Source organism: Quercus suber, unplaced genomic scaffold, assembly GCF_002906115.3.
Source record: "Quercus suber isolate HL8 unplaced genomic scaffold, Cork oak 2.0 scaffold_1033, whole genome shotgun sequence".
NCBI lineage: Eukaryota > Viridiplantae > Streptophyta > Magnoliopsida > Fagales > Fagaceae > Quercus > Quercus suber.
This window is the reverse complement of record NW_027070444.1, coordinates 42,712-54,069: the sequence shown is the minus strand read 5'-3', so window position 1 is coordinate 54,069 and position 11,358 is coordinate 42,712. Positions and strand designations below refer to the sequence as shown.

At 31.6% G+C, this 11,358-nt stretch overlaps 1 protein-coding gene across 2 annotated transcripts; it reads left to right on the top strand.

Moving 5' to 3' along the window:
* The first annotated feature begins 368 nt into the window (after window positions 1-368).
* Window positions 369-10,771, top strand: LOC112039451 (UPF0496 protein At3g49070). Of its 2 annotated transcripts, none has more exons than XM_065768977.1 (4): window positions 369-1,120; window positions 6,236-6,564; window positions 6,668-6,744; window positions 9,651-10,771. In XM_065768977.1, exons 3-4 carry the CDS (start codon window positions 6,696-6,698, stop codon window positions 10,682-10,684), a joined length of 1,083 nt encoding a protein of 360 aa, XP_065625049.1. In that variant the 5' UTR covers window positions 369-1,120; window positions 6,236-6,564; window positions 6,668-6,695; the 3' UTR covers window positions 10,685-10,771. The 2 variants fall into 2 exon arrangements, with proteins under 2 accessions (XP_065625049.1, XP_065625048.1); XM_065768976.1 differs by having other exon boundaries at window positions 6,655-6,744.
* The last annotated feature ends 587 nt before the right edge of the window (window positions 10,772-11,358 follow it).

Here is an 11,358-nt window from a genome sequence, read left to right as displayed (position 1 = left end):
TAAACTAAAAAAATAAAACAATCTTTATTTATTATTCACCATACACTACTATCCACTCAAATGCTCAACTTTTCTACTGTTAAAATATAAACCTCAAACTTTATTGACTATAAAGAAGAGAACTTTGAATGGGTTTGGCTTCTATAGAATGCATATGAACATTGGATGAGACGCAGACATAGACACAACACGTGTCTATAATTAGTCATGCGTCAATCTCATGTCTCGTGTGAAATGCTAAAAAATGGGTTAGTAGAAATTTTAAAGCATTCACACCAGTGAATGCAAAATACAAAAACTGTCCAACTTTGTATATTTAACCCCAAAATTCCTCAAAATTCTTATGCATCTGCTTGTCTAAATTTGTGTAAATTTGCACAATTACTATAATAATTATGTAAATATACAAGCTATGCATATCATTATTATTTTTTTCTCTCACCTCTTCTCTCTCTCCCTCTCCCTCTTCCTTTTCCTTTGAACCAAACAAAACTGATCGACCATCGACCATTGTCCAACCATCACCGCAACCTAGCACCACCCACCATCACCACCACAACCTAGCACCACACCTTAAATTTAACACAAAATTGACCCAAAAATCAACAAAAAAATTAAACTAAAATCAACAAAAAAATCAACCCAAAATAAACAAAAATGTAAACCAAATTCAAAGGAAAATCACAATACAATCTTTGCCTCAACCCAAAAAACATGTTTCGCTTCAACCTAACTTCATCTCGACCCATTTCACCTTAACCCAAAAAACCCATGTTCGAGTCATGGGTGAGATCAAGAGATAAAAGCTTTCAACCAAAAAAACTAGTGATTCCGTCTTATTGCCGATCAGATTGAAAGAGAGAAATGTTGGGGTCTTGGCTGGGTTAGATCGAGAAAAAGGTAAAGATTAGTGGTGGGTTGAGGGTGGTACACATTGAGAGAGAGGAAGGACGAGGATGGCGATGAAAAAGAGCAGAGAGGAGTGAGATGTTTGAGATGAGGAAGCTGATAGATGAGAGGATGAAGAGAGGGGAGACCATTGAGATGACGGAAGGAGAGAATAGAGAGAACGGAGAAAACAAGAGACTTGAGTGATGAGAGAGAACCGGAGAAATTAAAGGTAAAAAAAATAATTAAAAATGATTATTTAATTAAAATACAGTGTAAAGGTAATTGTGTAAAATACAAAAAATAGGTTCTTAGTGTAAAATAGGCAAAAAAAAAAAAAATTTAGAAAATACCAGAAAAACAATAGACAAAAGTTTGAATTTTTATTAATATCAATAATATTGAAAAACGTATACAAACTTGGAGGCCTATTTAAGAGCTCCATAAAACTTGATGGACAAGAAAATATATTCTAAAATAAGCCCTAATTAATACCTAACCATAATAGGAACCAAATTTGACCTAAAAAACATTAAAAGAACCTAAAAACAAGAAAATAAATCACCTAGACCTAAAATAACGTTTTTTGCATAATTTTCCACATCATCACTATTTTCTTTTTCTTTTAGATTCTTTTTATTTTTAGGTTTTATATCTTATATAGAATACACCAGAAAAGCAATAGACAAAAGTTTGAATTTTTATTAATATCAATAATATTGAAAAACGTATACAAACTTGGAGGCCTATTTAAGGGCTCCATAAAACTTGATGGACAAGAAAATATATTCTAAAATAAGCCCTAATTAATACCTAACCATAATAGGAACCAAATTTGACCTAAAAAACATGAAAAGAACCTAAAAACAAGGAAATAAATCACCTAGACCTAAAATAACGTTTTTTGCATAAAAATACCAAAATTAAATAATTACAAAAAAAATTTCCACATCATCACTATTTTCTTTTTCTTTCTTCTCTCCTTAAAACCCTAGCAATTACCATCTCAAAACCCTAAACTCAACTTCACTTTAAGATTAAAAAAAAATAAGAAGGAGAGAGACTCGTAAAAAAAAAAAAAAAAAACAACAACAACAACAACGTAGGTTTTGTTTTTTTTATTTGCTTTCATATGTGCCTGAAATTTTCATTCTATCTTATTGTTTTATTATGTTTAGAATTGATTTTCTTCTAAGTATTTGGGTTAATCTCTATATTTTGATTGTGTTTTTATGGGTTTGGTTTTTGGGTTGAAATTCTAATAATTATTTTATATTGTATATGGCAGATGAAACATCTCTATTTTTTGGAGAAAAATCAAAACTGCAACCTATGTCTTCTGTAGGGTTAGGATTTGTGGCCCAAGCCCAAAACAATGAATTTGTAGAGTATGGGTGAAAGAGCTATGTTAAGTATGGGATCAACAACAACGAATCACAACCCTCAAGCACAAACCAACATGAATTTACACGTAAAGAATGGATATCCGAAGAGCTATATTATTGATTATCTGGTGAACACAGATCTTAGGGTTACAGTCAAGTTCTTCCTCTTTTTTTTTTTCTCCCCCCTCCTCGTTAGGAGCTTCTTTCCTTTATATAACCTCCCTTCTCCTCATCTCCATCGTCCACTTGTACCTCATCCGTGAGTCTACTTGAGTATATGTCATGTCAAGCACCTCCTTTAGCTCTGTGTGAGTGGTGGTAGGTAAGGATACACTGTTCAGGGGTCTTCTCCACATAAATGTGGTCAAAAAAGTTGCTGCAGAGCATTAAATACGGTGGTAGCAGCTTTCCTTCTAAATATTTCTTCATCCTTATCGTCTCCAAGTGTACTCAAAGCTTATCTTGATCAGGAGGTGTCCTTGGAAGATCATCTTACCCTTTTATACGTTCAATTGATCATTACTATTCACATCAGAGAAATATAACCTCTTCGGACAGAAAGCAACCTCTTCGGATTGTAATCACTTTTCTCTCTGGGGGTCCATCTTCCAGATGGGCCTTGCCCTTACCATCTTCTTCTTCTCGGACGCACAGTAATCCTTATATGGGCTTTTGGCCCACTATGTTAAACTGGGCCCTTTTCCCCCCACAACCAACCCAAGGTGTGGTAAATTTTTATATATTCTTGCTTTATTGAGAATTTTTATTTGGGTTCATGTGACTTTTTGTTTTTTTATTAAAGCTTTGATTTTTGGTTGATTAATTATTTGTTTGGATTAATTCCAATTAATTATTTGTTTGGATTTAACGTAAAAGATAATGGAATTAGGTGTTATAAATTTGATAATGTTCCATGTTTTGAATTGTTTATATTGTTAAGACTCCTGGTAGGACTCTCTCTTCTCTCCTTAAAACCCTAGCAATTACCATCTCAAAACTCTAAACTTAGCTTCACTTTAAAATTAAAAAAATAAGAAGGAGAGAGACTCACGTAAAAAAAAAAAAAAAAAAAAAACACGTAGGATTTGTCTTTTTTATTTGCTAAAAATAAGAAGGAGAGAGACTCACGTAAAAAAAAAAAAAAAAAAAAAACACGTAGGATTTGTCTTTTTTATTTGCTTTCATATATGCCTGAAATTTTCATTCTATCTTATTGTTTTGTTATGTTTAGAATTTATTTTTTTCTAAGTATTTGGGTTAATCTCTATATTTTGGTTTTTGGGTTGAAATTTCTAATAATTATTTTATATTGTATATGACAGATGAAGCATTTCTATTTTTTGGAGAAAAATCAAAGCTGCAACCCATGTCTTCCAATCAAAGGTGTGGTAAATTTTTATTTGGTATATTATGTATGAATTTTTTGAATTTGAAGGGTTTTGTTTGGTTTTGAAGTAGAATTAGGGGATTATATAAAATTTGGAAGTTTTAAGTTTTGGGGTTTTTGGTATTTGCGTTTTAGTAGGTTGATCTTAATTCTTTACCTTATATGTTTTTGCTTTATTGAGAATTTTTATTTGGGTTCATGTGATTTTTTTTTTCTTAATTAAGGCTTTGATTTTTGGTTGATTAATTATTTGTTTGGATTAAGTTCAACTAATTATTTGTTTGGATTCAACGTAAAAGATAATGGAATTATGTGTTATAAATTTGATAATGTTCCATGTTTTTAATTGTTTATATTGTTATTACTACGACTAAATAAGATTTGTTTTTTATCTTTGTAGTTTATATCAGTTTTGAGTGTGTGTATATATATAACTTTTGGTAATTTTGCTTTATTAATTTAAGAATTGTAAATTACTTTGTAGGTTTCAGTGCAGTGAGACATTAACAATATAAGCATATATATATATGGTATTAACATTTTATAAAAATCTTTCTATAATATGCATATTATTAACCCAATTTTCTATTTCTAAATTTCTTAGATTTTATTATATCAATCTTTTTTTCTTTTAAATTCTTGGTGGGCAAATCAGTCTCTCACTAATTCTTTTACCTTAACATGATGTTGGTTAATTGTCCTTTTATTTAACTATTCTGTGCATCGCATGGGTTAGCGACTAGTTAATTATAATATTAACTTACTAATTGTGTCTATTTGCAATTGGCTGTAACGTGGGCGTGTGGCATTTTCATTTGTCTATTTGCAATTTTTTTTTTTTTTGGTGGAGAAAAAAGCCAAACCAGCAATTTAAATTAATCCTTGCAAATCAAAATTGTAACAACAATAAAGGTTGGAGAAACAGACTCCGTCCAAACTTGAAAACTAGAACAAAATCTCACTCTCTTGGTTTGAACATGAGTCAAAGCATTGCCTTACCTAAGGGTATGCGAGAAGGAATAGTTTTGCAGAAAACTAATCAAAGGCATTATATCTTTTATCAAGTGACCAAAGGAAGAATTTGAGCAATTTCCATGCCAAAGAGCGTTTGCAGAGATCTCAGAATCACCTTCGAGGAGAGAGCTGGGAATACCAATCTCAGAATCACCTCATTTGTTTTATCTCTTTGATATAAAGACTGTAAACTAAAAAAATAAAACAATCTTTATTTATTATTTAGCAACCCACATTAAGTCACCAACTCACCATACACTACTATCCACTCAAATGCTCAATTTTTCTACTGTTAAAATATAAACCTCAAACTTTATTGACTATAAAGAAGAGAACTTTGAATGGGTTTGGCTTCTATAGAATGCATATGAACATTGGATGAGACGCAGACATAGACACAACACGTGTCTATAATTAGTCATGCGTCAATCTCATGTCTCGTGTGAAATGCTAAAAAATGGGTTAGTAGAAATTTTAAAGCATTCACACCAGTGAATGCAAAATACAAAAACTGTCCAACTTTGTATATTTAACCCCAAAATTCTTATGCATCAGCTTGTCTAAATTTGTGTAAATTTGCACAATTACTATAGTAATTATGTAAATATACAAGCTATGCATATCATTATTATTTTTTTCTCTCACCTCTTCTCTCTCTCCCTCTCCCTCTCCCTCTTCCTTTTCCTTTGAACCAAACAAAACTGATCGACCATCGACCATTGTCCAACCATCACCGCAACCTAGCACCACCGCAACCTAGCACAACAACTTAAATTTAACACAAAATTGACCCAAAAATCAACAAAAAATTAAACTAAAATCAACAAAAAAAATCAACCCAAAATAAACAAAAATGTAAACCAAATTCAAAGGAAAATCACAATACAATCTTTGCCTCAACCCAAAAAACATGTTTCGCTTCAACCTAACTTCATCTCGACCCATTTCACCTTAACCCAAAAAACCCATGTTCGAGCCATGGGTGAGATCAAGAGATAAAAGCTTTCAACCAAAAAAACTAGTGATTCCGTCTTATTGCCGATCAGATTGAAAGAGAGAAATGTTGGGGTCTTGGCTGGGTTAGATCGAGAAAAAGGTAAAGATTAGTGGTGGGTTGAGGGTGGTACACATTGAGAGAGAGGAAGGACGAGGATGGCGATGAAAAAGAGCAGAGAGGAGTGAGATGTTTGAGATGAGGAAGCTGATAGATGAGAGGATGAAGAGAGGGGAGACCATTGAGATGACGGAAGGAGAGAATAGAGAGAACGGAGAAAACAAGAGACTTGAGTGATGAGAGTTCTTAGTGTAAAATAGGCAAAAAAAAAAAAAATTTAGAAAAACTAATGTGGATGCTCTAAGTTTTGTTGTTGTATTTTGGATGATTTAATTTTTGGTCCAAGGGGGCCAGAATTATGTTAGAAAGGGATCAGAGTTTAATTTCTTGAATATATATTCTAAATAAAAATCAGTATGTATATAGTATTTACTTTTATTAAGTTAGTATCTTGATTTCATCTTCTTTGATTATGTTAGTGTCTAATTTCTTCTTCTTTCGTATTAGAGCTTGTCATTGAAGACTGAAGTTGCAACTTGGCCCACTCCCAAAGCTTTCTTCACCCACTTAACTTGGAGCCGAATACAGAGCAAGTGTCTAAGGCAATGATTGAATAAAATAAAAATTCTACACTTTTTTTCTTCCAAGTATCAGTAATAGATAAGACTTAACGTGCACTACCAGAAGCAAATACATTTTCCTTACAAGCAAAAACAACATAATTTTTTTTTTTTTGGGGCTATAAGGACCACTTTTTCCCTTTAATTTCTTCCTCAAATGTTATAAGAATTGAAGCCCTGTGTCTTTTTGAGCCTCTCAGAGATCGAGACGTACAGGTTGGTGTTTTCAGCTTATACATGCTAGATGCTACTCTTTATGTTTTGGTCCCTCTGCCTTATATATAACATCCAATAACTTCTTTTTAGATTTTCTTTGTAGTTTTCAAATTTGCACTTGACTAGCCAGGATGAGGAAAAGAATTAGCTCTCGTGTCAGAAAATTTCTTTCATGCACTGGTAAGCATTGTTTACTTTCATTGAAGACCATCAATTTGCCTTGCTTTTGGACAACTAACCAATAAAGTAGAAGAAGATGATGAGTTTAATTTATATAATATCTAAAAGTTGAAAATAACATTTATTGTTATTATGTTTATTTTAAGCTATAACAATGTAAATTCAGTCTACTTCAATCCATTCCGTCTAATTCAGTCTAATTCGGTCCATTTAGTCCCATTTGGTTCATTTTGAATTAATTAGGCTTTAAATTAATTCTTTTTGTATGTTAACTTTTTTCAGCTTTTGGCTCAAAAATTCATTTTTCCTTAATTTTTGGAATAAAAAGTATGAAATTTTATTCTTTTTGAGCTAAACTCTTTAGTTTTGGATTAGAAAGTATAAACAAAATAGGTATTAGAAATTAGAGATATGGGTGCTAAAAAACCAATAAAAAATTATAAATATGCAAAACCTTAAAATTCAAGTTTCAATAATATAGGTATTATACTTATATTTGAAAAGAAAAAAAAAATGAAAAGAAAAAAAGAAGCTACAGTTCTAAACCTAAAATCATACCAAAATAAGAAAAAAGAAAACCACTTATATATATATATATATTTTTTTTTTATATGGAATACCAATTTGAATATACCTAATGTTGTTAATTGTTTATTTTGACACATGTAATTTCTTGGGTCATTGTATCGATAGCTAAAATCGTGTCAAGAATTGAACAAAATTTGTGGGGGGCTAAAACTCATAAAAAGAGTTTGAATGCCTGATCTTGGCTCAAATAGGAAAGAAGAAAATATTTGCCTTTTTGCATGGTCAAATGGACTTGAACTTGGGCCTAATTGGGCCTGGAATGCGGTACTTTTGTCTTTTTAGATTACTTCTCAAGGTCCATTAATCACGAGGTGGGCCGTAGTCCCCCACCCAATTCTTAGGGCATTAGAATTGAAATCTAAATTAAAAAAAAAATTTGATATCACTTTTATAAAAAATAAAAAAATTATTAAAATATTAATTATTTTTTTCCTCTATAAAATTTTCTTAAAATAATTGTTAACTATTACTCTAAGGGCATCTGTTAGCATTTTCTTATAATTTATACGGACTTCACATTGACATTCAAAATACATATTGAGAAAAAAAAAAATCAAGGAAGTGATAATAAAGATAAAAGATAAACTCATGAAATGAGAAAGCCCCAAATTGGAACAAAATGGGACAAACCTAAACTGGAGTAATGGCTAAGTATTTTTACTAAATTTTTATAGACTAATTTGTAATTAATCACAAAAAAATAATTTAAATATTTATTTATTCATTATTATTTGGTTTTTAATGATGTTTTATAGCCAAATTTGAATTAACTATAATATTGATATATGTGGTTGGAGTCTATTGCTCCTTGTTCACCGATCACTGGGTTTGCTTCTTGTAATTACTAAAGGTTTCATATCTTATTTATTTCAATTTAGTCATAAAACAATTTATATGTGGTTGGAGCCTGTCAGCTCCTTGTTTAACAGTTTCCATGTTGTGAGTTTGCTTCTTGTAATTTCTATAGGATTCATACTTTATCTATTCAATTTAGTAATTTTATCTTAATTTCTATAATGACAATAATAATTTCATTATTTACCAACAAAATTTAACCTTTTGGATACCAAATGCCCTTAAAACTTCAAGAAATAAGAATTTTTTGTATGATCAAATATTAAGTGTGTGTTTAGATACCGCTTATTTTGTTGAAAACTGAAAATTTATTGCTGAAAATACTGTAACAAAATTTTTTTATTACTACAATTACTGTTCACCCATTTTTAGCACTTGGCTAGTCCATGANAGAAAAAAAGAAGCTACAGTTCTAAACTTATATGATAATTTAAACTTAATATAACATGTAACATGTGTTCCATGGATGAGAGTTACATTTTTTTAAAAATATCCTAAATAAGTTGAAATTAGTCATCTGATCATGATATATTTAAAAAATTCATTTAATAACATCTTCTCATTTATATAAAACAGTATTATAATTATGTAATTTAAATATTTTTATTAAATTACATTTTACACACGTGTGCGTGCGCGCACACACTACATAAAACTTATAAAAATAGAAAATACTTTTAAATGACACATGCACTATTTAATTTACAAATTTTATATTAAATTTTTATAAAATAATTACATTACATTTTTTGTTTACGACTAGTTGAATTATAAGAGTATGAAAATGGAATATGATAATCTCTCTCCAGAATTATTTAAAGCAATTTGTTGTATTAAATTATAATATAATCTTCAAACATGTGACTCGCTGCTTGAACTCTCTTGTTTTTATGCTAGCAAGGGTGTTTCGGGTGGGTATATTGAAACCAAAAATGGGATACAATTTTTTTACATGAATTTTGATTGGACAAGTGATTTCATGCACCTAAAATCATACCCAAAATAAGAAAAAAGAAAACCACTATATATATATATATATATTTTTTTTATATGGAATACCAATTTGAATATACCTAATGTTGTTAATTGTTTATTTTGACACATGTAATTTCTTGGGTCATTGTATCGATAGCTAAAATCGTGTCAAGAATTGAACAAAATTTGTGGGGGGCTAAAACTCATAAAAAGAGTTTGAATGCCTGATCTTGGCTCAAATAGGAAAGAAGAAAATATTTGCCTTTTTGCATGGTCAAATGGACTTGAACTTGGGCCTTAATTGGGCCTGGAATGCGGTACTTTTGTCTTTTTAGATTACTTCTCAAGGAACAATACCATAGACCAGCCAAAAAAAAAAAACACAAGGGAAACAAACGCAAAAACAGCCGCTCTACACAAACACACCTAAATCATCAAGATTTCAAGTGTTATTTTGTTAATATTTTTATTTTTGGAATGTAATGTAGCTTCCAGAACTAACTCAATTGACCCACCAACCAACGTGGACGTTCGTGAGGAATACGCAAATGCCTTCCGTACTGAATCATACTTAGAATTTTGGACACGTGTCCTCACATTGCCCAATGGTGATTCTACCACATGTACCCCACTAGAGTCTACTACAGCAACCCGACTCTCATCCTACCGACTCTTTGTTGAGTATCTCTTGGAACCAGACCAACCCACGGTTACCCGTATTCTAGCTTTGGCCCAAAATCGACCCGTAATCCAATCCCTCCTATCTGATTATTTTACCCAAACTGCTAATGCTTCTCTCCTATGTGGCCTATTATTGAAAAATATTGACCATGCACGTGGCGTATTTCGGTATTTTAAAACCACCATTCAATCCCTCGAAAAAACCCAATTGTCAACAATAACATTGACCCGCTTAACCGAGTTATCCAATTTTGTCAACCCGTTTGCCTCGGCCACTTCATCAACCACTCGGGTTCAAACCATTCAAGCCAGTTGCTCCGAATTGTTAAAACGACTTGAGTCAAGCCGTGACAAGGCTCGAGCTAAGCTTCGACTTGCAAATAGATTAAGACGTGGCTCGGCCATTTGTCTCGTGGCATTAACGGCTTCACTAACTGTAATAGTTGCAGCTAATGCTATGGCTCTGCTTGTGGCTGCACCGGGTCTTATAGCGGCTTCGTTTGAGCTGGCTTCAACCAGAAGGCTAGCCAGATCAGCAGCTCGGCTCGATGCAGCTGCCAAGGGGACTTATATATTGAATAAGGATTTGGAAACAATAAGCCGGCTAGTGGCTAGGCTGAATGATGAGCTGGAACACATGCGTACAATGGTCAAGTTTTGGCTTGAGCGAAGAGAGGACCGAGTTCAAGCCAGCGGTGAAGTGGCTCACCAGCTTAAGAAGAATGACTGCAGCTTTAGCTGGCAGCTGGATGAGCTAGAGGAACATTTGTATTTGTGTTTCATGACCATAAACAGGGCTAGAAATCTTGTAGTAAAAGAGATTAACCCACCATGGCTCTAAATATATTACCTTAGTTGCAACTGTAAATAATTTATTATTATTATTATTATTTATCTCAGCATGAGAACCAATTAACTCAAGAACTAATCATGTTTAGGGATTAACTTTGGCTGTTATAAACAGGCTCAAATTGCCATTAATAACATAAAGCTTGATAAAAACCGATTCTTTCTAGATATTCTTCAGATACTTAAAAAAAAAAAAAAAAAAAATTTCCTTTCTTCCACTTTTTCTTGTATAACTAATTCATCACCAATCATTTGGGAAACATTCATTTTGGGTTTAACATGTTGATGAGTTTAGCAAATTAGTTTTCAGTTATAAACTGTCTCAAATTATTAAAATATAAAGCTTGATTATTACTTATTCTTTCTAGATATTCTTTAGATACTTAAAAAAAAAAAAAAAAATCAACGAAGCAGCCAAAGCTTCAATCTTTATTGATTTTAAATTTCATACAAGCTTCTTTTGCATTTTTCAAATAAAAGGGTTATGTATTTAACGATGTCATGCATAAGTTAAGAAATCCATAGTAAAAAAAAAAAACTGGTTACTCTTGTGCAATTACAATTTCCATACCCAAACCAAATAATAGTAAACAAAAAAAAAAATATCAATACATACAACACCAAAAAATGAAAAAAGAAAAAGAATTCTTATGGCACTTGATTTCT

Coding starts and splice junctions, on each gene's coding strand:
- LOC112039451 (XM_065768977.1), top strand. CDS start 6,696: ATGAGGAAAAGAATTAGCTCTCGTGTCAGAAAATTTCTTTCATGCACT. Junction 6,745..9,650: donor AAAATTTCTTTCATGCACTG/GTAAGCATTGTT, acceptor AATGTAATGTAG/CTTCCAGAACTAACTCAATT.